At 36.5% G+C, this 27081-nt stretch overlaps 4 protein-coding genes across 5 annotated transcripts; 3 read left to right on the top strand and 1 right to left on the bottom strand.

Moving 5' to 3' along the window:
- Window positions 1–12206: 12206 nt before the first annotated feature.
- On the bottom strand, window positions 12207–14943 carry LOC122033699 (keratin, type II cytoskeletal 1-like). 2 transcript variants are annotated; one of them, XM_042592825.1, is made up of 5 exons: window positions 14783–14943; window positions 14549–14657; window positions 14312–14434; window positions 13012–13114; window positions 12207–12803 (listed from the first exon to the last, which is right to left on the bottom strand). In XM_042592825.1, the coding sequence occupies exons 2-5, from the start codon at window positions 14641–14643 to the stop codon at window positions 12393–12395; spliced, it is 732 nt and encodes a 243-aa protein (XP_042448759.1). In that variant the 5' UTR covers window positions 14644–14657; window positions 14783–14943; the 3' UTR covers window positions 12207–12392. The 2 variants fall into 2 exon arrangements, with proteins under 2 accessions (XP_042448759.1, XP_042448760.1); XM_042592826.1 differs by having other exon boundaries at window positions 14549–14654; window positions 14783–14933.
- Window positions 14944–15054: 111 nt separating this feature from the next.
- Window positions 15055–21019, top strand: LOC122033700 (transmembrane emp24 domain-containing protein p24delta9-like). The gene is made up of 4 exons (XM_042592827.1): window positions 15055–15374; window positions 15470–15679; window positions 20258–20334; window positions 20635–21019. Exons 1-4 carry the CDS (start codon window positions 15141–15143, stop codon window positions 20777–20779), a joined length of 666 nt encoding a protein of 221 aa, XP_042448761.1. The 5' UTR covers window positions 15055–15140; the 3' UTR covers window positions 20780–21019.
- Window positions 21020–21365: 346 nt separating this feature from the next.
- On the top strand, window positions 21366–22420 carry LOC122034056 (homeobox-leucine zipper protein HOX21-like). Its single transcript, XM_042593193.1, has 3 exons — window positions 21366–21488; window positions 21549–21959; window positions 22026–22420. The coding sequence occupies exons 1-3, from the start codon at window positions 21366–21368 to the stop codon at window positions 22233–22235; spliced, it is 744 nt and encodes a 247-aa protein (XP_042449127.1). The 3' UTR covers window positions 22236–22420.
- Window positions 22421–25958: 3538 nt separating this feature from the next.
- LOC122035039 (auxin-responsive protein SAUR77-like) lies at window positions 25959–26509 on the top strand. The gene has a single exon (XM_042594402.1). It carries the CDS (start codon window positions 25997–25999, stop codon window positions 26378–26380), a length of 384 nt encoding a protein of 127 aa, XP_042450336.1. The 5' UTR covers window positions 25959–25996; the 3' UTR covers window positions 26381–26509.
- Window positions 26510–27081: the final 572 nt, after the last annotated feature.

Below are 27081 nucleotides of genomic sequence, written 5' to 3'. Positions count from 1 at the left end.
TTTTCTGCAAAACAAGGTTAGTCCAAACAAATAATATGTAAAGAATAACAAAATTTGACAGCTTTTAGACCGTTCAGTCCTGACTTTGAGTTTCACAGAAACTCTAGGTTGGACTGACACTTATTGTTTCCTCTTCGAGTAATGAGTCCTCACCTACTCCTCTCATGAGAAATTATCTTTGCCTAAGATCACTTAGGACTTTCCTGCATACTTAGTCAACTTATTAGACAACAAGATAGCTTAACTTTGAACCTCTTTTCCATTATCAAAACACAGGTTCGATCGTCTGGTACTCTCTGCACCAATAATTACACTTCCTTTTCTTTGATATCTTATATTTGATTCCCTCTTCTGGTAGTTCCAGAAGAGGTTTTAGTAGATTACTTGTTGATACAGTTTGAGGGATCGTATATCTTGGAGTAGGAGTCGCCGAATGCTTCGAACCAAGTAACTCCAGAAGTTCTTGTGGTTGTGCTCTATTTTTGTTTTTAGTTTTTTGCTGTATACTCATTTTATAAAATTGAAAAAGATAGCATTTTAAAAGTCATGTGATTAACTCCCCCCCCCCTCACGTGCACACTGATCCTATTATAGGCCCGCGTAGGCCGGTTAGAGAGGGGTGAATAGCCCTTCAAGTAAGTTAGAAAAAATCTCTTACTTTTGGTTAGCAAAAATGCACAATTAGATTAAGTAAATATAGACACTTAACATTAAAGAAAATAACTTAAAAAGAATAGATAAGAAGACCAAATTGTACTTGATTACAACTTATGTGGTTGTTAATCTAAGACGTTGAAAAGCTCACTAAAAACTCCTTCGTTGAAGGCGGAGAAGCCTTTTAAACACATTGATAGCTCAGAAAAGACTAGGAAAGTTAATACAGAAATTGTTATTTATTTCCTAGTTCCAGAAGATTTTTATAACCTCTTGGGATGAACTAGCCGTTGCTTTTCGTCACTCGGAGGCGCCTTCAAGGTCCAAGGTGCCTACAAAAAGATAAACTTTATCCATTGAAGATAAAGCTTAATCTTCTTTCAATGGCAACCTATCAGCTATTGAAGGTGCCTCCAACAAGCTTGAGGGCACCTTCCATTAAGGCTTGAGGGTGCCTCCAACAAGGTTGGAGGTGCCTTCCACACAAAGGTGTGAGGGTGTGAGGGGGCCTCCAACCTTATTAAAGGCGCTTTCCACAAGACAGATCAACCTCCAGGTTGATCTTCTCCTCGAGTAGTCTTTCCCTCTGACTTTTCTTCCCTCGGAAGCGCCGCACACATCATTCTCATTATCCAATGTACTATTTCACAGCTTCTCTCCCTAGGATGTATTGAGTCTGTCGACTCGCTTCATGTGTCATCCTTCTAGTCTGTTATATTTTCTGCTTGACTTCTTGTGTTCCTAAGTTCATACATACTTAGACACAAGGTGTTAGTGCAGAGGGGCCGGCAAGAGGGGAGGGGTGAATTGTTTGCAAAAAGAAAATACCATCCTCGTTCTTTCAACTCTAAAACGACAACAATAATAAAATTAAATAACAGAAAAGAAGAGACAAGAAATTTAATTTAGTTACAACCTAGGTAGTTGTTAATCCAAGGCAGTTGAAAAGCTCCAATAGAAATGTCTCCTTCACTGTAGGCGGAGAAGCTTTTTATACACTAAGAAAGCTCTAAGAGTTGCTAGAAATTTAACACCGAGTTGAGTGATTATTTCCTAGCTCCAGGGGCCTTTATATAACTCCTGAAAATCCTATCTCGAGTCTTGAGGGCGCCCCCAAGGGAATGATGGATAAAACTTTATCCTCTCGTTAACGGCAAGTTAGCCAGGTCGAGGGCGCCCTCAAAGGCATTGAGGGCGCCTCCAAGGCTGTTGAGGGTGCCCTCAATGCCAACTTTGGCGCCTCGATTACCTTCACCATTTTTCCAGATTTCTTTCTCGCCAAAGTTCCATTTGATTGGGTGATTGATGGCCAAAATAGAGCTCACCCACCAATTCGTCCGCATTCTCTCGAGCGACTCGACTTCTACGTCTCCTGCCCTTGAGCGCCATTCTTATTGTCCACAGTGTACTCTTCGCATCTTCTTCCATCCTTTGACACATCACAATCCGCCCTCCACTTTCTTCTCGTGACATTAAAACCTACTCAGGGTATTTACACCTACAGTTTCTTTTCTCTACTTTTTCTAACATAATATGTTTTTTTGGGTCTTACTATTTTAGGTTTTGTTATAGATTGTCTGGGTACTCTTGAGGGAATGTTTCTATAGTTAGTCCATGTTTTAGGTTGAGAAATCCCATATTGGTGAGGGGTATATATCTGGTTACAAAATCCATATGGTTGATTCTTGTGTTATTTTTGTATGTGGATGTAAGTACATTTTTCTTTTAGTTTTGAAATAATGTGTTGAATACGTACTCTAATATTGTCATATTGTGGTGCTATTTTCATATTTGTCGATTCTTTATGTATTTCTTTTCCTAAATCTCTTGGAAGTTTGGTAAATAGTCTTTCTCCTAATTCTTGATTACAATAGTTTCTTGAGATTACTGTTAATGCTAAGAAGTCATTACATAATGGTTTAATCCAGTTCCAACTAAAGAGTTGTAATTGTTTTAAATCTCTTATGGCTTCTATTTGTCGTATGTCTAATCCTGTATTAACATCTTGGACAGTAAATAACCTATGAATTGTATATCAAAAATTAAGTATCTAGTTTCCTTGTGAAGTAATCCTTGCTACTTCTTCGGGATAAGTAGTTTTGTAAGCTTCCCATGTTACTTTGGCAACGTTATCTAAGTAATTTTCACTTACTCTTATCATGGTTTCTCCAGATTCTATGTCTAGTTCATGTCTGGCTTGATAATATCATTTTATAGAGACTATCCATTGTTCTAGATAGGTATTATATAGTTGTGGATCATCATATTCCCTAATATTTAATAAGACTAAATTTTTACCAAAGTAGGTAATTTCTAGTGGTCTTCTTTTTCCTATTGTTCTCAACAAAGAATTGTTGTTAGTATAAGGAGTAATCCTTGTTCTTAGAAGATGACCTTCTCTATAATCCATAGTTCTCATAGAACTTTCAGGATATCTCACTTGTAAAGGTTGTGGTTGGAAACTGTTAGTACTGCTATATTCAGATGGATTCATTAGATTAACATTTGAGAAGTAATTTTTCTTTTTAGCAATAATATTGTGGTCTTCGTCAAAATATAACATTTAGTCATGTTCTAATTTATAGTGTAGGAGGTCAAAAGTTTCTATTCACTTAAATCTTCAATAGTGAAATAAATAGCAATTTCAACTGGGCGTAAACATATTCATTAAAGTCATCATAAAATAAATACTTTGCCTCATTATTCTCATTATTTTGTTGTATATGGTCTAATTGTGTGATGTATTGTAATGCCCAAAAATTCTCAAATTAATTTTAGAAATATTCTATTATTTTTCTGAAATTTTAGAATATTTTTATGGAATTTCTAGAATAGCCGAAGTAGCAAAAATAAATAAAAACATAAAACATCTTAAGCGGGAATCGAACCTGAGACCTATTAGACCCTACGATGTATAGGGTGATTTTAGTAACCAAGGGGCCCCAACAGGGGTGTGCTGAAAGAAGAGGAGAAAAATTATATTTATGTTTAAGTTAGAATTTGCCACTTAATATAAATTAGATAAGTGATTATTTCTGAACCCTTTCTCCTCACCGTCCCTCCCGCCTACCCCTCTCACGCCAACTCAAGACCTAGGGTTCCTCACAGAACTAGGTAAGACACGAACGCTCCGCGAGAAACTTTTAACAGTGACGTAAGACGACGAAGTCGTCAAGAGATCTTCTGAAATCTTTGTAAGATCTTAGCAGGATGTAGCGCAGATGGTAACCCCTCACCTGCTAGATAAGTAGCTAATTGCATGTTTTATGTCCTTAGTTCGCTTGATCTTTGGTAACCATATGCAGAGATGATATAATATGCACAGTAATAGATATAGGCATGTTATGATTAAATGCCATAGGTGCATTTAAATAGTATACTTAGTCTTGCCTCAGTTATATGGGACTACGGTCCAATGGGTGGCTCCCTAGTAGCCTATAACCTAGAATTGAGATAACCTAGTAAAGAAAGATAGGATAAATCTTATTATAAATGTACTTTTACAGTTGTCGATTATCGGACCTCAGTGTCCTTGGGTGGCTGTCTCGCCCTAGGGTGGGATAACCTAGTAACCCTACTAGGGATTGTAGACAGCATTCGTTTATCCGGTCACAGAATGTTTAGTATTTTTATTTATGAAAATAGTTTTCAAACTTAACAAATACGAACAAATTTGACTTACAAATTAGTTTAATTCTCATTGTGATGATAATTAGCTTAGCTTATGTATGAGTTTAGTTCTTGTTGATATACAAATAGCTATGTTTGACCTGTTTCATGATTTTAGTATGATTCTCATCATGTATATTAGCACAACATATTTTAAAAGAAAGCATGATTTTGAATGCATGTTTTGTGAGGTAGATGGTTTCTTACTAAGCTCCCAAGCTTATAGTTTCCTTAGATAAAGGTAAAGGGAAGATGGAATAGCGAAGGTGGAGGCAAGAACTTGGAATGAAGATTTTGGGAACTAGCCCACCTTAAAACTTAGCACATTTACTTTTGGATGTTAAGTGTCTTGAATTATGAGGGTACTAAGTTATGCTTAGATTGTTAGTTGTCATGATCTTAGATAGCTAACCATGAGTAATGATATGCTTTATAGCGATATTATGCTTATCAGAAGGTCCTCCGAGTCGTGAGATTTCCTTGCAGAAATCGAACCATCGATCAACCGATCGATTGGCGATCCTCAATCGATCGATCGGCCGATCGATCCCCCGTGTCAGATCTATATAATCGGTCATCGATCCCTCCGATCCGATCGATTGGAGCGCGTGTAAGAAAGTCGGAATCGATCGATCGATCTGATTGATCGACGCCGATCGATCGACGATCGCCCATCGAGTGCTCCACGAGAGAGCTCCAATCGATCATTGATCGGATTCGATCACCGTCACCGTCTGATCCAGTCGATTTTGACCGTGCACTGGATGCTGGATCGATCGGACCATCCAATCGATGTCATCGACGATTGATGTTCGACCAAGTGTTTCGGTTTTTAGTAAAAGACTTTAGGTCCAGTATACCTGCTTTAGACATAGTCAATGATGAGTTTTATAACAATTAGCGATGAGATCTTTAATTAGTTCCGCACAAAATATAGCTTGCATAGTAACCCCGGCTTCAGAGGAAGTAGGCGGGTCGTTACATATTATTCTATATTCATTAAGTTTATATGGTTTTCTTCATGATCTTCTTCTTGTGATGAATAATTATGAAATCTTACTATAGAACTATCATGTCTATCTTTATAAATAATAGATTTCATGAGTTGTAAAGTTTGAGGTTTCGTACTTAGTTCTATATTAAGGGTCTAGTCTAACCTGACAAGTAAATTAGTTGAAAAGTCTTTAGGTTTGAGAAAATAAATTTCTTTTGTAGTAAGTGTTTCAATAATATTGTTTATTTAAACTTTAAAGCTATTATTAATATTAGTCATTGTTTTTTTCTAGAAATTTATATCTATTTGAATATTATGTCTTTGAAAATCTCCTTAGCCTCCTACTTGGACTGAGAGTTTAATATATTCGATAAAGTATGGAATAGTCATCTTAAAATTTGGATAGAAATAAGTAATTCCCAAATTTCTATTCATGTCGACTTCAATAAGTCTAATAATTACTTTATCATTATCAAAAAATCTAGAGTCATATAGAACTAGAAAGACTTTAGCTCTGATACTTTTTCTATTAAGTCCTCTAAGACCAAACACAATTAGTCCTAAATGGATGTAATTATATTTATATTGAAAAAGTGTTCTTGCTGATTCTTCAGTCATAGGTGTGAAGCGTTCTTTACCTTCATCTGGTAAATGAAGTGGTTATATTCTATGATGTCCATACAATGCTGTAGATAAGGATAACAATCCTTGATTATATAATCTTCTTGGATTTAGGGTATTTAATTGTTCATTAGAAAAACTATAAAGATTCTATTCAATATCTATAAGTTCTTCTAATTGATAAGTAGTAATATTGGTCAATAATCTCCTAGGTATCATTGATAAAGTTCTATTTGGTTGTCTTAAAGTTTGTGATGATCATGTAAAAACTTTAGTTTATGTTCGTGTGTGTGGATGTAGATCCATTAACATATAAGTCTTTTTCTTGGGTTGTATATGTGAGAAATTTATAGGTAGTAGGTAATTGTCTGGGTATTATTTTTCCAAGAGAAAATTTATTAAGGTCTTTGCAAGGTTCTAAAATTCCTAAGCTTCTTAGAGATTGTTATTTTGATTATTTTTGTGGATATGATTTTCAATTCTAAAGTTGATTTCTAATACAATTATATAATGCAAAGATGTAACTGTTAGGAACTTTGGAGATCTAACTATGTATAATAAATACCCAATACACAAAAATGAAAACAAAAAGAAAATTTTTGTCGAAATATATAGACTTAATTAAAATACTTTCATAGAACATAGAACATAATAATAAAGTAAAAAGATCGAGGCTCAATCAGATTTACTTGATTACAAGCAAAATATAATTGTTTAATAACATAAATCATGTCTTAACAAAATGAGTTCAAAATTACACAACTAATAATATCTCATAGACTCGTATTTATTCTGCTTCTTCTCCATAATTTTCAATAACTTGCTCTTCATCAAACACAAACTCTATCATTATTGTGATCCTCCTCTTCTTCTTCGGATGCAAAATCATCTTCATGAAGTTCTCTCACTCTAGAGCTTCTTCGGGGTTGTAAATTTTCATCTGCTCCACTTGCTTCATCAACCATTTGCCAAGTGAGCCCGGAACCTATTTCAACTTCATCATCTTCCCCACCATCCACAATCTAACCTTGTGCATTTGAAGCATCTTTTGCAAGAAGGACATCAACATTTCTTTCTTTTTCTCTTTTTTGTTTGTTCAACAATCTATCATTAAATTGGACAAATACTAGATTGTTCAACCTGTTGGCATCCAACCTATTTCTTTTCTTTGTATGAATCTAAAAAAAAAACAGAGAAAGTAAATATTATAGTTAGTACCTGAATATAGAGTAGACATTAAAAATTATAACTAATTTAATTAAAGAGTAGACTGAAAGTTTAAAACTTACTCCTTCAAATGTACTCCTAGATGAACTTGTAGTTAATGAAAGTATCCTCAATGCCACCCTTAGCAAGTTAGGTGTGTGAGTACTCCACCATGCACATGGATCAAATGTATCATCATTTTTCTACATGATTTTGTTGTCAATATTTTTCCAAATAACCTAGTCTTGTCTTTGTATTTTACAAATTCATTGTTAATAATTGTATTTTGTAGATCTAATTGATTGGCATGCAAAATTTCCATGCATTCAAAAATCCCCACCGCGACCTCCTCATAACGAGCAATAAAACTATCTGTATAGTAAAAACAGGGATTCAACAAAAAAAAAGCAGTGGTATGCAACGATGTATCAAGTCTATCCTTCATTTTTGACTCAATAATGACTATGATAGGCTGATAATTTGATTCCACGTTATTCAAGACCACCTTGATATCTTCTTTAGCTTGAAAAGCCCCTATATAGAAACCCCATCGATGGCTTTCTATCTCCATCTACCAATCAAGAACTCTTACCAAAGGAGCAAATATTTTCAAACAAAGTGTCACACCATTCCAAAACTCATGCTCATCACCGTAGAGTAAGCCAATTTTCCTTTGTTTGTTTTTGACCATTTACATTTCTCCTACATATCACTTGTAAACATGGCTCTTAAACTAGCTTTTTTCAATCAAACTTTGCAATGTGAGGAATTTGATGCAAACCGTAACTCCCGGCTGACTATCTTCTTCGTGAAAACTTCTCAATGATAAAGTCTTATGAGCATAGAAAAAATGTAAAAGCCTTGGATTGCTCAATCACCTTTTATATCGTGGAAGTTTGTCGTACTTTCAAGCATGAGATTAATAGTGTGAGTCACATGAACTCCAAAAGATCTCGGGTCGTCGTTTTTCTCTCATCAATTTAGCTACTAACCATTATTGGTGGCATTGTTTGTTAATCGAACAATATTCGAGCTCTACTTGTTCAACACACTTGTCAACATACTCAAAAATAAGTTCAGCTGTATGCGCCTCCTCTGAAGACTCCTTAGACTCTAAAAATGTAGTACCCTCCTTGCAATTAACACATAAATTTAAGATGCTTCTTCTTTTTCTATCACTCCATGCATCCGTCATAATTGAGCACCCATTCTTCTTCATGTTTCTTCAGCAATTGTTTTGTTCTTTCAACTTCGGCTTCAATATTGAGTTGGCGGCTTGAATCCTGGTCCACATTGACCCACTGCATCCATTAGTCGCTCGAAGCTATCATTATCAACCGCATTGAATGACCTTCCATTTTCATACACCCATCTCCCCACACATTGTTGAATTTCTTGAGTTCTCTCTTTGAAAAGAGCCTCATTTATATTTTTTGGCGTTACTACTACCGAGCCCATGCATTTCTAGAAGATGCATATCTATATATGGGGCAGTGGAAGAGGTTTTTAACTCCATCCATCCCTTCAATTTCAAGACCTTCTTCTTCATCTACTAAATAGCCACCTCTTCACAACTTTCTTCCATTATTTTGTTCTTCTTTATGTTCCCCTTCTAAAATAGTCTGTTTGTTACTTTTTTTGTCTTCGAGATGCGACAACGGATACATACCGTTACATTATATTTCCAATGTGCTCCTTTATCCTATACACTTCGACATATTGCTTTTCCCACATAACTTATATTTAATTTTGTTCTTTGGATCAATCAATATCCCAAACTCCCATCCGATGTCATTTGACTTTCTTCTAATCCGATTCGGGTCATGGACAGATCTTGTGTCGTCAAGTCGTGTAATATATAATCTGAAAAAATTATATATATTGATAACTAACAAGACATAACATGATAATAAAATTTAAATATTTAATTATACTATACAGATACAGGCATACAATACAAAATATTTTAATAACATTAAGTCATTAACCAGTCTGAGAATATTTTTTTATATATCTTAATCTAATTAATAAAATTTATTAGATATGTGTTTAAATAAATTAAATTTTAAATATTTTTTTTTATATTTTTAAATCTGTTTTATACTGTTATATATAATTATAAATTAATAATATTTATTATTTATTGGAATTTTTAAAATTTTAATTTAATTTTCATATTTTTAAAACTGATTTATATAAATTAATAATATTTATTAGAATTTTAATATAATTTTAATATTTATAAATTCGATTAATATAAATTAATAATATATAAAATTTATAAATATGATTTATATAAATTAATAATATGTATTATATTTTTTTAAAATTTAAATATTTTTTATTTTTTAAATCTGAATATCTGATAAATGATAATATTTATTATAATTTTTAAATCTGTTAATATATAAATTAATATTTAATATTATTTATTAAAAAAGTTAAATATATTATTTATATATTAAAATCTGATTAGTGATTATATAAATAATAAATTATAAAATTAATAATGGAATTTTATATATTTAAATTTGTTTTATATAAATTAATAAAATTTATTAAAAAAATAAATCTTAAATATATTTAAATTTTAAAGGAATTGTTTGAATTTATTAAATTAAAAAAAAACAAAAAACGCCGTGAGACTCGCGACTCGCGCGACAGCGTGGACGCCACCGGCGCCTCGCGGGAGCCCTCCGGCACTTACCGGAGCGACGAAGCCTTCTACGCAACGATGCAGCTACGCAGCAACGATGAGAAGACGAAGCGACGCTGAGAGACGACGAAGGCGTAAACAGGAAATTTCGAACAAAATACCAAAACAGTGAAACCTAAATAACGTGTCGCGGAGGTCCGACGAGGCTCGCCGAGGCCCGCCTAGGGCCGCCGAGAGCCGCCTAGGCGGTTGGGCCGCCGAGGTCACCCGCCTGGGGATTTTTCGGCGCGGCTTGCTGCCGCACAGTGACTAGGCGGCGCCTAGGCGACCGCCTAGCCCGCGTTTTAGAACACTGGTCTTTGTTTAAATTTCCTAATGCTTCTTTGAGATCCTTAGTTTGATTATTTTTGTAAATATGATTTTCAAGTGTAAGGAGTTATGTTTTTAATACAATAATTCTATAATGTAAAGACGTAAGTAGTGCTAATATGGTGTTATTTTGTTGTATCAGTATTTGGTCACCTTAACCAACTAGTGCAGAGCTATAATAACCAGCATCTTTGATTTTAGCAAATTGTTGTGAGAAATCAAAAGGTTCTTCGTAATGAATGTTTTTGAATTGTATTTTGTTCATATTAAGTTGTTATATATATATATATATATATATAGAGAGAGAGAGAGAGAGAGAGAGAGAGAGAGAGAGAGAGAGAGAGGAATGTTGTGTGCGACACTGGTCTAGGTGCTTGGATAAATTCATGTGCCTTGATTCATTCAAAAAGTTTTTTTTTTTGGGGGGGATATATTACATATATTTTGGGTTAAAAATTTTAGAATTTAGGAGTTGGGTTACAATGGGTTTGAACTAATAAGATTTTTCCTCTTGGGTTCAGATTTCTCTCTTGGATTATAGTGTTCATGATTAAAAACTTTAGATGCTCATGGGGTATATTATATATATTTAGGGTTTTAAATTTTAGGATTTATGGGTTAGATTATAATGAGTTTAAGCTAATAAGATTTTTCATTTAGGGTTAGACTTTCCTCTTGGATTATAGGATTCAAGATAAAAAAAAAAAAATTAGATACTCACGGGGTATCTTTAAGGAAATGCTGATTTTTTTTTTTTTAAAAAAAAATGAATCCAGGTTCCTGAATATAGAGAGGCGATCTGCTACGGACCATATTTCGTGCGCCCATCTGTGCTACAATGATCTAGGCGCCTGGATTATATTTTTTTTAAAAAAAAAAATTAACATTTTTTTAAAGATACCCGTGAGCATCTAATTTTTTTTTTTATCTTGAATACTATAATCCAAGAGGGAAGCTTGAACCTTAGAGGAAAATCTTATTAGCTTAAACCATTATAACACAACCCCTAAATCCTAAAATCTCAAACCCTAAATACATATAATATATCTCGTGAACATCTAAAATTTTTAATCTTGAACACTATAATCCAAGAGAGAAGTTTGAACCTTAAAGGGAAAATATTATTAGCTCAAATCTATTATAACACAACTCCTAAATCCGAAAATCTTGAACCCTAAATAATATACCTCTAAAATAAAATTATATATATATATAGATATATAGAGAGAGGATATATTATATATATTTGGGTTCAAAATTTTAGAATTTAGGAATTAGGTTATAACGGATTTGAGTTAATAAAATTTACTCTCTAGGGTTCAAGCTTCTCTCTTGGATTATAGTATTCAAGATTAAAATCTTTAGATGTTCATGGGGTATATTATATATATTTAGGATTTAAAATTTTAAAATTTAGAGATTGAATTATAGTGATTTTAAGCTAATAATTTTTTTTAAGTTTAGATTTCCTTCTTAGGTTATATGTTTAAGATAAATAATTTTAAATGTTCACGGCTATTATCAGGATTGTGAATTTCTATATGAAATCAAATAGCAACCCATTTAAAACAATTTCAAATGTTTTAACCTGAATAACATAGAGTCACGGCTAAAAATTAATATTTCAAAGGTTGCCTTCTGAAATTATAGGTTGACTTCTGAAATTGTATAAGGTGTGTTCTGGATAAATTTTTTATTATCGAAGAATGCAAAAATGCATCCTTTTTCTTCTATAAATAAATACAAATACCGAATCAAACAAAAAACATTTGGAAACTTTTGAAACTTGTGTTACCCTAATTTGAGCCTGATGCAAATTCATTTTACTAATTCCTCAAGTAAATTTAATATAGTGTAGTCAAAATAATTACACATCCGTTTAGATTATATGAAACAAGATGTGAGGCCCCCTCACAATCCGTTTTTAAGTTATATGAAAAAGGATAAATAACTCCGTTATATGAAAAAGGATAAATGAGTTAGCTGACCGCGAGTAAATTTAATTTATGAAAGGTAAGGGCGTGAAACATTGGTATGTACAGAAATTTGAATCATAAAAACAATGAAACAGTATGGAGTACTAGAGTTCCAGAATACCCCATTATTACGTTTCGCATTTCTCAAAAGCAAAGATAAGCTTATAACTTACAAGCCTGTTTTGTCGCCATTAAGAAGAAAAGTGACGCGAAATCGATGAAATGAATGATCCATGGATCCTACTCACTACTGTCTACCACCAGTGTTCCATCCACCACCCCAGCCACCAGGCTGGCCACCGCTCCGTCCACCACCCCAGCCACCAGGCTGGCCACCACCGTTCCATCCACCACGCGGCTGCTGGCCACCACCGTTCCATCCACCACGCTGCTGCTGGCCACCGTAACTCCTATCACCACCAACTTCTGATTGTCTCTCTTGGAACTCAGCGGCTTTATCCGCTTTCATCTGTTTCACAATTTCAAGTACCTTGGGGTTAAAGAAACGATCTCTGACAAATTTCTTCTCCTCTGCTTGTATCTCTTTGATTGCACTTGGGTAGGGGTTTGGGGGTGGTTTCTTCCCTTGCAGACGGCAAATTTGCTTCAGCTCAGAGTATGCCTTCTTTCTCGCTTTCTTCTGATTTCGATATTCCATCTAACAGAAAAGAAACATAAAAATAAGTCAGACTATTCTGTAGTTAGCTCTCATATCTCAAATTGTATGTTCAATTGTAATCAGGCAGAAAATTCAAAAGAGTCGATGCACGATTTAGAATGAGACGTGTTATATAGTATTCCAAATCTTCTGCTTATGTGGTAGACAAAATCACAGATAAGAAGATTTTAGAAGGTTGGAAACGTACATCAGCAACAGCCATGGCTATGTCTTCAGTAACACCTTGTTCCATCAGTTCCAAAACCCGCCAAGCGAAAATTCGTGCTGGAGGAGGATCAAAATCACTTATCCTGTCAATATAAGCGAAAAGCATTACAGCAAACCTTTCATCAATTTACTTAATCAAAGTTTCAACTTCACATGTAGCACTGAGTAAAAATTATGATAAGAGCATCCACATCAACTACCCTATCCAAAGATTTTATCCTAAATTTTGGATAGGGTAGCTAACAAACCTTTGCATCAGTTACCCTATCTATTCCCTAAATTTAGATTTGATAAATAGTGATTCTCTAAATTTAGGGAATGAAACCTCTACCCTGAAAATAAAATAATATTTCTTTTCAATCTCTCACCTTCCACGTATTCTTTTCAATCTCTCTCATGTCACTCATTCCATAAATATAATAATAAAAAATAGAAGAAAGAGAAGAAAATAATAAAAAATTGAAGATAATAGAAAGTTTAGGGTAGTTGATGTAGTGTGTAGTGAAAAGTGATTGTCTAAATTTAAAAAAGTGATTTATTTACCCTAAATTTTAGATATAGTGATAGGGAAACTGATGGGTGCTCTAATATCTGATGAATTTTTGAAGTCTAAGTTTAAATTAAATTGTCATGAATCTATAACAAGATTACACAAAGTGAAACTTAGAAAATGGCTACAAGCCTACAAGAATAAAATGAACCAAATTTCAGTGCTACCAGTGCCAGTACAAACATGTTGATTGACGTTTCAGCTTAAAGTTCAAACAACAAAAAATAACTACTTACGGGATTTATAGACACCCCCAAACTTCTATTGCTAAGTACAGAGAGTTATTCAGTCAAATAACAAGTAAACAACTCAACATAGATACTATAATAATGTAAATGAAATAGAGAAAATTAAATCACGAGACAAGGAACCTCATGCCAAAAACTTAACTAGTCACTATTTATTAAAAATTGACGAAAAGACCACGTAGGTGTTGAGCTTTTAGAGATCCAATTTAAGTATTAGTCAAAAATCCATGAAAAAAAATCTACTAGCAACTGATAAATTGTTAGTGAACGATGTCAATCTTATGGTATTACAATGGCAGTACAAAAAATGTAGGATGAGCTTATAACTTCAAACAAAACAAATCCGATCAAAACATGAAAATAGAGGCATATCACCAACTATTGTCGAATGACCTAAAACAGTTTACCAGAGAGCATAACAAATCAAAATTGAACCAGGAAAAGTCTATGGACCTTAAAACAACTGTTGGAGCTCAGTGTACCTGACAGCATCATGGTAAAGTGAATCCGGATGTTTCTTGAAGAATCTCCTTACATACTTATCCTCCGGCAGTTTGATAGTTTCGATCTTCGGTTCTGCCCGAGGAAATGTCACTGGAGGTGCCCTGCACAAAGCCAATTCGATCAATCAATTTTCTATGATCCAAATCTCGATCAACGATATACTGAACGAAGTACATGATAAGAAAGTGAAAAAAAAATGGAAACGAGCGTCGTACAATTCCATTGCTTTGAGCCACTTCGGCGTGGGACAGGCGAGGCCCTTCACCAGCTTCCTCATCTTGGTGAGGAGGTCACCGCGCATGTACGTCATCTTTCTCCCTTCTACTGCATCAAATCGGTAGAGAGAACAATAATAGCAAACCTCAAGATCATGTCCGAATTTTGTAGTCTAATAATACAACAATTTTGGACGCGAGTGAGAACAGAGGGGTGGAAGGGTGAGGTGATACCGGAGGCCTTCCGGTGGTGGCGGCTTCGACGGTAGGGCACGGCAGCGATCGTCGGCTGGCCGCGAGCGCGAGAGCGAGAGGAGGGACGAGGTTGGGGCAGGGGAAGAGCGAAGTGGTGAGGGCCGCACAAACCCTAATCGACCTAACTAAATACCGGTTTCTATCCGGTTCAACCTGAACTCAACCGCACGATCAAAATCCGATTCGAGTTCGAAGCGAACCGTTTCTCAACAATAAATGTTGACCGCTCGATTAATTTCTTCCTCCTCTCCTTCAGCCGGACTCTGCCGATCTCCACGACGACCGTTTCGATCGTCTTCGAGTTCTGATTCGAGGACAAGGTGAAGGAGAACGCGACATGAAAGAGCGAGCGACACGGGGAAGGAGATGCGTCGCCGCGCTCCTCGCTTCCCTCGCCATGGCGTCGCTCTTCCTCTCGCCCGCCGGCGCCCTGCGGTTCGAGCTCGAATCAGGGCACACCAAGTGCGTAACCGAGGACATCAAGCTCCACGCCATGGCCGTCGGGAAGTACTCCGTCGTCATCCCGTCTGACGCCGCCCAGCTCCCCGATTCTCACAAAATCACCGTTAAGGTATCGATCATTTCCACCCTGATTAAGATATTGTGTTTATTGGATTTTTATGTGGACCCTTGGTCGTTGGAATGTTTGCTTCGTTGTTTTGTTAGGTTACTTCGCCCTACGGTAATAGCATTCACTACGAAGATCGCGTGGAATCAGGCACCTTTGCCTTTAGCGCGAACGAGGAAGGCGACTACTTGGCGTGCGTGTGGGCGCCCTACCACCAACCGGCTGCTACGTTGACAGTGGAGTTTGAGTGGCGGACTGGCGTCGCCGCCAAGGACTGGACCAACGTTGCCAAGAAGGGGCAGATTGAAGTAACCATATCCTTTCCTATACCTGAATTTCTATGTGCATTTAGTTTTATCTTAGATATTCTAGTTTTGATTCTTCAAAGCAATGATTTAGATTAGAGGGGGGTGATTCCATCGAAAATACAATCTTAGGGACATATTTGTGGAAAAAAAAGAAAGTGAAGAAAAAAAGGCAAAAGGACCTTGGTTGCATTGACAAACAATAAATAAAGCATAAAATCTATTCATGCTTTCCAACTATTCAAACTACTATTATTGTTCAGGTTGCCCCAGGACATAGCCGAGTTGAATTGAGTAAGGGTTAAATCCTGACAAAAACCATGGAATTACCCTCCCAATTGTGTGGAGCAGTCACAATGAGCTTAAAAATTTCCTCCAAATATGTGTGGACTCCACATCCACATCATCAATCAAATATCTCACTCCTCAAATATCAACTTCCACAATCAAAATCCTAGTCCTCAAATATTTATAAGCCCCATCTATCAAATATTCACTCTCAAATATCTTAAATTTCATAATCAAATATCTCACCAATCAAATATTTATTAGTCCCACTATCATTTTATTAATTTACATCTATTTTTATATTTAAATAAAATTAATTATATTTATCGAATTTTCAATTTAATATATTTCGTCTAAATTTTCATAAATATTTTTTACTTAATATTTATTTACATATTTTGATACTTATTAAATAGAATTAATTTAATAATAATATTTTATTTAAACAGAAATAGTACAATATAAGACATAAATTTTAAAAAATAATACAACATACAAATTGAAATAACTAAATATTTCATAGATGATAAATTAGTCATTCACTCATCACGGTGACATGTTTACCAAATGTGTTCAACCAAATCGTGTCGAAACTAATGATGCACCTAAATATCACATAACTTGGAATTTGGTCGAATGTATTCAGTAAATTCAATGGTTGAGCCTTGATTCGATATGATAGTATCTTATTCTTCGTGATCCCAAATTGATATTGCATGACCTTTGTCTTCCACAATCATGTTGTGTAAAATAATGTGTATACATGATTTCGTTGCATTTATCCACAAACTCATGTCGCCCTGGACCTCTTATAATTGTCCAACGAGCTTAGAGCACCCAAAATTGCCACTTGACATCTTTTCTTGCCGTCTCTTGTCTTTTCTTAAATTTCATTCTTTTCGGATCCGGGGTAGGAAAAGCTCTTGATTAAAGTGGCTTATTCCAGATATATACCATCTATTAGGTAATACTCTTTTGTATATTGTGTGTCGTTCACAATAAAATTAACCTCTGGTACATTTCCTCTCAAGACGTCAGTAAAAGTAGGCGATTCATTAAGCACATTGATGTCATTGCGAGGCCCAACAACTCCAAAAAAAGTCATGTCATATCCACAAATCAACAGATGTCTCAGGCACAATTGTTGGGTAGACATGATCGCCTCATGTGTACTGTACCCTCCACGCGACTGGATAATTTTTCCAAGCCTAATGGATACAATCAAGACTTACTAACATTCCCGGGAAACCGTGCCTTTGTTCATGCATTTCAAGGAAACGAGCAATGTTAGTTGCATTGAGTTTTCTTAAGTACTCACCTCCATATATTTGCATCACACATTAGCAAAAGTTGGACAAGCATTCGAGGGCAATTGTTTCATCCATATGTAGGTACTCATCCAATTGATCGATGGAACCACCATAAGCCAGTTGGTGGATAGCCGTTGTGCATTTCTGAAATGACGACATAACTTTTCTCCTTGCTGCATCTTCCCTCAATTTAAAATATCCACTAGGATAATTTTTCCAAATCAGTGACTATGCACAAAAAAACAACTCAATGGACCAAAAGGTAAAGTTGTTTCTTTGTGACCAAAAGGTCACAAATTTGAATCCTAGAAACAACCTCTTACAAAAAGTATGGTAAGGCTGCATATAATGAATCCTTCCCCGAGATCCTGCATGGCGAGGGCTTAGTGTACCGGGCTGTCTTTTTTTTTTAGTGACTATGTGCAAAAACAACTCTTTTCTCTTTCGAAATCGCCGTCGGAACATGTTATTGGTATACAGTCGCTAAGCAGAAAAATAATCATTGACAAGTTGAGTGTATCTAGTTACACGTTCTCTATTAATTGACCTTCTTATTTGTGTACTCCCATAATAATCTAGCATGAATTCAATCACTTTAAGTTGTTTGTGCACTACCATCATGAATAACTCTTCATCGGGATCTGATGTTGTATGACTTGTTGTGTCTTCGGGAATATTTTCTGTTGTAGTTTGATTTGGATCTTGAGACATTTTGGTATGCCGTGGTTTTTTTGGTGAAAGATAGATGAAAAAATGATGTATATATGTTGTCCAACGTTTCAAAAATTGAACATTGGCAACATTCTCAATCAAACTAATCATTGTCAAACGTTTGAATTTAAAAAAAAAATAACAAAAAATATCCTCTCCAATTAACCGTGGCCCACATTCCAGCACTAGTGGGCCTGCTGCAGGGCCACCCACACGCTTTTGTATACTTTGAAAAAAAAATTGAAATCACTGAGAAAATGGTTTTGCCTGGTGATTTCTAATATCTCATCATCTCTCCTTCCAATGGAGGATATTTGAGATTTGGGGATATTTGGAGAGATATCCTCTCCAAATATCCCCCATTGTGGATGCCCTTATGAGTACCATAAACATTGATAATAATAAACTACCATGACAACTGAATATCTAAGAGAACCGCTGAGAGAGGGAGAATAAACCATGATTGTGTTTCTAGGGTGTTCCATCTACCCATAGTATAATCAATTGCCTGTCCACTTGATCTTTCAATAGATTTCTGAAAGAACTCATTCAAAGAGAGTGCAGAATCCCTTGAGTGAATACCTTTGCATCATAAGCTTAATCTCTTGCAAAAGAATTAAGCCAGGCCAAGCCCATTGGTATATGACGCTTGGCTGGTCTACTAACACTCCTGACATTCCAAGAATTTAACTAAAGCTGCAACATGACAAAAGTATATGTACATTAGGAAAACAGGGAGAAGGTCCAAAGTTGCTATCCTCCAACCCCTCCAAATGCATTCCACATCCAAGGGACCGTTGTCTAAGCCAACAACAAGCAACAAGGATACATTTTTTGTATTTCGCTATGTGCAAAAGTATTTGATTTGAATGGTATCAAGAGTAGCAGAAATAAAAGAACACCCCTTTATTCTGCCTCTCTATGTTTGAAGACAAACTTGTATGAGAGGATTGTCTGAAGTCTCTTTGTTCCTTATGCTTCATGGTTCTTTAAATAATTGTTGTGCCACTATCATTTGGGTATGAGAGAAGATTAATGTTGTGCCTCACATAATGAAGATCCTTTGCTTCTAGTGATGAAACTACCTCTACGGATGTTAATTACTTGGCCATGGGCATTGCTGAATGGGGTTTCCCAAAATGATGTTGATACAGTGTCTATTAATCTTTATTTGGTCTTTAGGGAATGGTATTTCAAACCCATTCTAGGGACACCTTGAAAAGGCTTGAGGAATAGCTGACTTTGTAATAAGGAGAGAACATTTGACACCCTCGATGTTGTTTCATGGTTGAACAGGAAATTCTCACCTACATTGTTAGAAACCAGAAGATTGTGTTAGGGCCTGCTTCGTCAGAGCAGGTAGCCTGTGGTGGGAGAGCAAAATCCAATATGGGGCATTTTACAACGGAATCTAAATTGTGTTAGTGTGGTGGCCTCCACCATGGATGTCGCCGTGATCACTGACAGTGTTTCTTCTTCGAATCTCAGTTCTACTGAACTGTCAGAGTTGGGTTTGACAGCTCAATCATGGGGAATTGTATGGTTTTCCCATTCTATCATATTAGCCCTGAGACCTCACTCGGGTGTTAATGGATTGGGATGTCATGGAGTTGAACTCAAGTTAGACAACCAGCAAATGGAGGTGTCATCCAGATCAGTCAACCTTTTTTAGGTTTGTAGGGTATCTAACAAGGGTAACAACCTCCTCTAGCCCCCTTATGGTGGGACTGAGAGTACCAACCAGGATTGTTGGTGTTGAACCTATAGGCAGCAAAGAGGTGACTACACTGGTGTAACTCCAATGCAAATCAAACAGTTCGTCTATTCTGTAATTTAGATGATCCATTGCCTTAAATTGCTTTATGTGAATATTGAGTCAGCCAAGATGATCAAAAGAGTCGTGATGAATGGTGAAAGTAGGATGGCATCAGTTAATAACCTCTAATGAATCGTTGCTAAAACTTGGAAATATCCATCCAGCAATTTGTTCATCTTGCCCCATCCTAGCATCCTCACATCTATGTTTGCTGCCTTCTCCATAGCACCTATACGTTTCAGCTACCCTTTGTTGCTCCTTAGGGGTTTTAGGTACGCAAAAGATGATATACCATGTCAGCTTCTGACCAACGACAGTTGCGGTGCAAAAATCAAAAAAAAAAAATGCATCAAAAAATTCTGTTTCAGTTTGAGATTTTTGTTTTTGTATTTTTATGTAGTTGACAAAAGGTAGATACTTGGACTTAATGCATCTCTTTCTTGTGGTCGTTTTTAGGGCATGGAACTGGAGTTGAAGAAGTTGGAAGATACTGTGAAGTCCATCCATGATGAAATGTTTTATCTTCGTGAAAGGTACAGATTCGATATTAAGCTCATTGGAACTAGCATTTGCCCTTCCGTGTGGTGAAGTGTCGGGAGAGTATTTTATTTTTCTTCTAGCATCTAGCCTATTGAGTGTCTTTTTTTTGTGTGTCTAGCATCTAGGGTAATCTAACCTATTAGATGAGTTACTGTCTTTTTGATAACCAAGTCTATATACCAACTAGGAGGTACAAAATCTGGAGAACTGATTTTAGTAGTTTCGCCATGCTAAGAATTGCAATTCATAAAATTATTTGCCTGCAATTTCAATTGTTTGTCTTGATCTTCCAGAGAGGAGCAAATGCAAGAAATGAACAGATCTACCAACTCTAGGATGGCTTGGCTAAGTTTCCTTTCACTTGCTGTCTGTCTTTCAGTAGCCGGCTTGCAGTTATGGCATCTAAAGAAATTTTTTGAGAAAAAGAAGTTGCTATGATCCTGCTGCAGCAACTAGTTCGTGACTTTGACATTTATTTATGTTAGGGTGTACTCAATATCAGGAAGCTCAACTTTTATCAGCTTTACTCTCCAACCTTTTCCTGGTTCTTTTTTGGAACTCAAAAACCCCTTGTTAACACGTTCTTTTTCCCTAGTTGTCATTTTACGTTCTTAAATTTTCCTATACCGATGATTGTAAACTTCATATTGGCTTAAGTTGCTTCCTTGAATTTATGCAGACACTTATCAGGTTTTTCTTTCATATTGGCTATTCCATGCTGAAAAGTATATTTTTACCATCTTGAAAGGCATAGACAGATAGTTAGAGCATGCCATGTATAGTTTAGATTTAAAAAAAGAAAAAAGAAAAATAATGATAATCTGTTTCGTTTTCTAATAGTTAGGCCCTTGTTGGCTACTGAATTCCACTTAGGAAATCTCTTTTTTTTTCAACTTTTGGAGGATATAATTCCACAGACATTTGTCTCTCTCCTCCTCCTTTCTCCTCTGCTAGTGAGAACATTTAGTAGGTGATCTGATTGCCATCCTCAGATCGTTCTCCTGTAAGTCCATGTCCTGCATCAATGGTATGGCCTCCTTTTTCTCCCCAAACTATCTGCTACAATTCCAACTGCCCCATGAAGATGAACACCGGCAACTCCCAGCACCAGGCATGCCTCCATTCCACAACCTGCAAGACCTCACAGGTGAGCCTTACTTTCTCCTTCAAATTCTAACTCAATTACTAGCAATTAATCTTGCTGCAGCCACGGCTCCACTTCTCTATCCCGTGTAGGAGAAAAGATCCATGTCCTTACTGTGCCGGGATCGGTAACGCAAGCGATGACATACACAACATTGCAAAGGCTGAGGATGAGTTCTCTGATGATGGCATGCAATCAGGGGAGAAGAGGAGGAGGCTGAACACAGAACAAGTGAGGGCACTGGAGAGGAGCTTCGAGCTGCAAGGAAATAAACTGGAGTCAGATAGGAAACTACAGTTGGCCGCCGCATTGGGGCTGCATCCAAGGCAGATAGCCATTTGGTTCCAGAACAGGAGGGCCAAGTGGAAGACCAAGCAGCTGGAGATGGATTATGAGCTGCTCAAGACCCAATTTGATGCATTCAAATCCCGGAACGAGGCCCTGAAACAGCACAACAAGAAGCTCCAATCTGAGGTAAATTGAGAATTTTCAAAAATAATTACAAGGACATGAATAACTCAATTGTGAGGAAATGGACAGATCTTGGCTCTCAAAGGCAGGGAAACAACACCACAAGTCATCAATCTCAATAAAGAAACCGAAGGTTTTTTCAGCAATATGAGTCGGAACACCTCTGAGATCGAACAATATTACAAGAATGTTGAAAATATTCTAGAGGATGGAAGTTACTGTAACTTACTGTGCTGCATGGGCGATCATTATTTGGTACCCTTTTGGTCAAGGTCATAACACCTCGGCTTCCATTGATACATCATGCTGAGCTAGCTAGGAATGGAAAGCAGCATCCAAGTAAAGATAAAATGTTGTTAAATATTTCAATCTGGTTTGTGTATTATGAAGTAGGAAAAGCCGATGTAATTTTAATAAAATTGTGTATTTTTTGTCAATTATAATCGTCCGAGGCTGTTTTGCAAGAAAACACACCAAAAACATATATAAAGAACAACATAGTTCGTCGCTTATCGACAACAACCAGCGAACCCTCAGAGTAAGGCTCAGCTTATAGTTCAGACTGTCAACTGATTTAACATTATAAATATGTTGAACCAAAGAACACTAAATTTAGGATGACTGGTTTGATAAATCAGGAAGTGCTCAAGGTGGACAATTCAGAAGTCTAGAATCAAAATCTCTATAAATATGCTATTGCTGAGGATTAAGTCTGTAACAATGAGAATCAGACATGAGAGAAATATATCTATGATGCTTGTATCTTAATCATGTTATCAGGTGTTTTTGATGAAGTCTTGAAAGCATAGGACGGCTTGTATATGGAAGAAAACAAGGTGTCTGGAAGGCCAGCGTACCTCATTTGTCCTGCTTGAAAATCCTCCTATTCACACAAGAGAAGGCATGTTACTCATTGTCGACACCATCCATTAAACTTCAGCTAATTTATTACTGTGTCGAGGGAGAGGAAAACACTTCCAAGACAAACAATTTAAATGCTAGTTTTTGGCAAGATAATTAAGTCAACAAGAATTGGAACCGAGGGCTAGCTTGTGCTTACAGCTCACTAGACACAGCAGCCCACTGTTGCATGGTGTCAGAGCTGGTGGGTCAAATCATTCAAGAACACACATTCTGGTGTCCCGTAGCACTCCGTGCTCTGAGGACGGCAGTGTCTTCAGGGCCCAATGATTGACATTTGTGATAACTTTCATAGTGGAAATGCAAAATAATCTCTGGTTTTGATATAAAACCGCGAATGATAGGGTGTACCATGTTGAAGCATCACTTCAAGTTGTACAATAAAATATCAAATCCATCAGATTAACAATTCATACGAGGCCACGAGGATCATCATCTTATTAAAACTAAAAACAGCGGTAACCCTAGACAATTATAGTGATATACCCGGAGAAACCCGCTCCGTTTGTCGGCCCGTCCAAGTCAATCAATTTGCAAGTAATAGATCACACACTACGGAACATCCCCGTCCATGACCATCTCCATCAACTCAGACCCTTCCGAACTAGATTCGATCGTTCCTAACAATGATGGAGGTAGACTTCCGGACTAGGGCAGGCGTACAACCCTGATGTTATCACCTCTGCTATCCGGCCCAACTAAGATGACAGCTCACCTGGATGACGTCATCACTTCCAACTATATAAGAATCGATGGATGTGAGTGAATGTATGGTCTCTCTCGCGATCACTATAGTCATCGTCGGCGTCCGCTGACACGTGTTGATGTGTAGGCGCATAAGAATAGCTAGGATGTGAGGAGTAGGAGCTGCAATTTATGAATCCATGAGCCCTGTGTTGCCAACTACTGCCTCCGTTTCTTTTCTCTTTTTTTTTTATTTGATTAAAAAATGTTTCTTCATTTTTTGCATTCTTGATTCTTGTAAACATATTGGTTAAGGAAAGTAAGATCAAGTAAAGCAGCTTTATGTATTGTGACCTTAATTACTCAACGCTGAAAATGTTTAAACTACTTAAAACAGCTCCTATATATACTTTAAATTAATCAGTTCATGAAAGCACGTTAATCAGCCTATACTTGAAGTCTTGAACCAACTCCTAGAATCTCACAAATCAATCTTTGTTTATAAAATGCTCTTTAGACGAGATGAGGAGAAAATGGAGGAATCATGAAATCAAAGATATATTTTGAGAGAAATTTATTGTATTATATATATACCCGGCACAATTTATCCTGAGTGACGATGGGCGACATCTAATATGGATAATCTAACGAAGTCAAAACTTTTTTTTTAATTTCCCTTTCTCATCTACATGCAACGCTTTTCTATTTTACATACAAGCAACTCTTTTCTATATGTAAAGTGGTGCTGATATATACATACCAGCATCAATTAATGTTGGTATTGATCTTTAAAAAGCAATACTATGTTAATGTCGGCTAGTGCTGGTTTTAAAATAGAGCTGGTGCTGGTTTTAAAGACCAGCATCAGTCATGTATCTCCCTCCATATTCGTAGGATCGACACTAGGGAGATCGTTAATGTAGCAGATTTACATTTAATGACCAGCATCAGCGTTGGTACTGATCTTTAAAGACCAACACCATATTGGTGTTGGCTTATACTGGTTTCAAACTAGCGTTGGTGTTAATCTTTAAAGACTAGTACCAGTACTGGTTTGAAATTAGCACCAGCCAACACCAACATAGTGTTAGTCTTTAAAGACCAATATTAATATGGTGCTAGTCTTTAAAAATAAACATCAATGTCGGTTTGAAATTAGTACGAGTCAGCACAAACGCTAGTACCAGTTTATACAAATCAGCATCATCTTGTATACAAGAGAGAGAAAATAGTTATTTGCATGCAGGAAAGAGACCAACATTGCGCATGCAAATAAAAGAGGGAAATAAAAAAAAAAAAAAAAAGAGTTTTGGTCATGTCAGATCATCCATGTTGGATGTTGTCCACCGCCACTCCGGTACAGAGTATCATTCTTTTATATAGAGAGAGAGAATTGCTCTGCTGCGGAATCGTGTGCAGGCATTGTGTATATAATTAAAATTTCTTTAAAAAGGAATACTATACCCATGTGTATCTATAAGTTTTAATCTTAAATACTATAACGCAAGAGAAAAGTCTGAATCCTAGAGGAAAAATTTTATTAGCTTAAATCTATTATAACTCAACTCTTAAATTCAAAAATCTTAAACCCCAAATTCATATAATATAACCCCCATGAGCATCTAAAATTGTTAATCTTGAATACTATAAACCAAGAAGGGAGCTTGAACCCTAGAGAGAAATTCTTATTAACTTAAACTCATTATAACTCAACTTCTAAATTCTAAAATCTTGAACCCTAAATATACCCTAAAAAAATAAATAAATAAATAAAAAATTGAGACACCTATATTTGATCCAAGCACCTCAACGATATTTAAAAAAAGAAAAACCCAAGACGCCTCCAATGCATTGAAGGCGCCTTGGGTGTGCACGAATCTGCAAGAACGAGTCTGCTCCAATGCATTGAAGGTGTCTTGGGTGTGCACGAATCCACAAGAACAAGTCGGTAGGAGAGCAATTTTATATATATATATATACACTTGTGCGTTCTAATTTTTAAAAGTGAATAGAGGCGTCCGGACTAGCCCGGATTTCTGGACCTCTAAGAATCACTTAGGAATGTACAAAATAAGGATGTATAAAATATCAATACATTGTATATATTCAACTCATGAAATCAATTAATCTTGACGGTGACCATTTTGATTCATAAAAATTTTCTATAGGCGATACAATAAATAAAAAAAATACTATATTAAAAGAAAATGTCCACAATGCATCGCATATGAGATTCGATCTTTAAATATAACCTAACCACCGTATAATATCTTTTTAGATTCTTGTTTTAAAAAATTTCACACCAAATTAATGGACCCCGCCACGTCTTGCCAATCTCCAACGTCTGTCTTAAAATAAAATTCGACCGTTGCCTCAGACCGCGTACAAAAGATCGCCCTTTCTTCGTGTTTTCTCCGCCACCGCGCCCCGATCCGATGCAGTCGCCGACCCACGCCGCCTGCGGCGTATGCTGCGCCTTTCTCCGCCGTCCCAATTCCCTCTCTCGCCTCGGATACCAGCCCCTCCCTCCCGCCGACGCAAGCCCCGCTGAGCCGCCCGTGCGCGTGGTGGTGGGGAAGGAGCGGCGCGTGTTCTTCGTCGACCGCCTCGTCCTCGAGCGGGACCACTTCAGGATCTTGATGGAGGCTGCCGGAGATCGTATCCAGAGGCGGAAAGGTGCCGTCTTGGTGGACCTCGACGCTATCCTCTTCGAGCACTTGCTGTGGTTGGTCTACCATGAATCCTCCTCCTCCTCCTCTGTCTCCTTTTTGCAGCTCAATCTAAAGGAGATTATAGATTTCTATTCTCAAGATTATTGAGATGATTAAACAAAAAAAATGATGTTTGAATACTCTTTTGCTTAAGGTGTTCGATTTATATTCAGAATCAGACAAGTGTATACTATATTCTTGTGTTGAATCAATGTTACAGAGTATGATTGAAAGAGATGTGTATCTGTCTCCGTTTCATCAATATTTTGTCTTTGATAATTGAGAGAAAATATGTGTGATACGGTGGAATTTGGATGCTTGTAGTCGAGTGCTCCTTAGATGCTTGTAACCTTTGGATCTTAATAATCAGAGAATTGTCTTGCCAAAAGTTAACACGGTTGAATTTAGTCTCCATAAGGTGGGCTTGTTAGATTTGCAATACATCATAAAAGAACTAAAAGGATGTATCAATAACAGGATATGACTGATTTCAATATCTAAAGCTCAATACAAATCGAAACAATAGCACATGAATGACTGACCTGAATCCATCACAAAGGCTAATGCTTCTTACTTGTCGTCGGTGTTCTTGTTATTACGGAAAAGTCTTCTACAAGAGTGGGCGGCAGCAATCCTTAGCTCTTTCTTGATGAGGAAGAGAAGAGGTTGAAGAGACTCTAGAACCTGTCCTAATTCACGAGTCTCATCCTTTATATACCAAGCTCATCCTATAGGGACTATCCTCCTTAAAGTACATCCATCATTAACAGTCATTTTAATGATAATTAGTTGTGTGTGTTAATCATGTG

This window comes from Zingiber officinale, chromosome 11B (genome assembly GCF_018446385.1).
Source record: "Zingiber officinale cultivar Zhangliang chromosome 11B, Zo_v1.1, whole genome shotgun sequence".
NCBI lineage: Eukaryota > Viridiplantae > Streptophyta > Magnoliopsida > Zingiberales > Zingiberaceae > Zingiber > Zingiber officinale.
The sequence above is the reverse complement of the archived record's forward strand: the minus strand, read 5'-3'. Positions and strand labels throughout refer to the sequence as shown.

Excerpts from the sequence above, each read along its gene's own strand:
- LOC122033699 (XM_042592825.1), bottom strand. The coding sequence starts at position 14,643 with ATGACGTACATGCGCGGTGACCTCCTCACCAAGATGAGGAAGCTGGTG. Across the intron at positions 14,435-14,548 it reads TGGCTCAAAGCAATGGAATT|GGCACCTCCAGTGACATTTC; the intron begins GTACGACGCTCG and ends GGCTTTGTGCAG. Across the intron at positions 12,804-13,011 it reads TAGCCATGGCTGTTGCTGAT|ATGGAATATCGAAATCAGAA; the intron begins GTACGTTTCCAA and ends CTTTTCTGTTAG.
- LOC122033700 (XM_042592827.1), top strand. The coding sequence starts at position 15,141 with ATGAAAGAGCGAGCGACACGGGGAAGGAGATGCGTCGCCGCGCTCCTC. Across the intron at positions 15,375-15,469 it reads CTCACAAAATCACCGTTAAG|GTTACTTCGCCCTACGGTAA; the intron begins GTATCGATCATT and ends TTGTTTTGTTAG. Across the intron at positions 20,335-20,634 it reads ATGTTTTATCTTCGTGAAAG|AGAGGAGCAAATGCAAGAAA; the intron begins GTACAGATTCGA and ends TTGATCTTCCAG.
- LOC122034056 (XM_042593193.1), top strand. The coding sequence starts at position 21,366 with ATGGTATGGCCTCCTTTTTCTCCCCAAACTATCTGCTACAATTCCAAC. Across the intron at positions 21,489-21,548 it reads CAACCTGCAAGACCTCACAG|CCACGGCTCCACTTCTCTAT; the intron begins GTGAGCCTTACT and ends ATCTTGCTGCAG. Across the intron at positions 21,960-22,025 it reads ACAAGAAGCTCCAATCTGAG|ATCTTGGCTCTCAAAGGCAG; the intron begins GTAAATTGAGAA and ends GGAAATGGACAG.
- LOC122035039 (XM_042594402.1), top strand. The coding sequence starts at position 25,997 with ATGCAGTCGCCGACCCACGCCGCCTGCGGCGTATGCTGCGCCTTTCTC.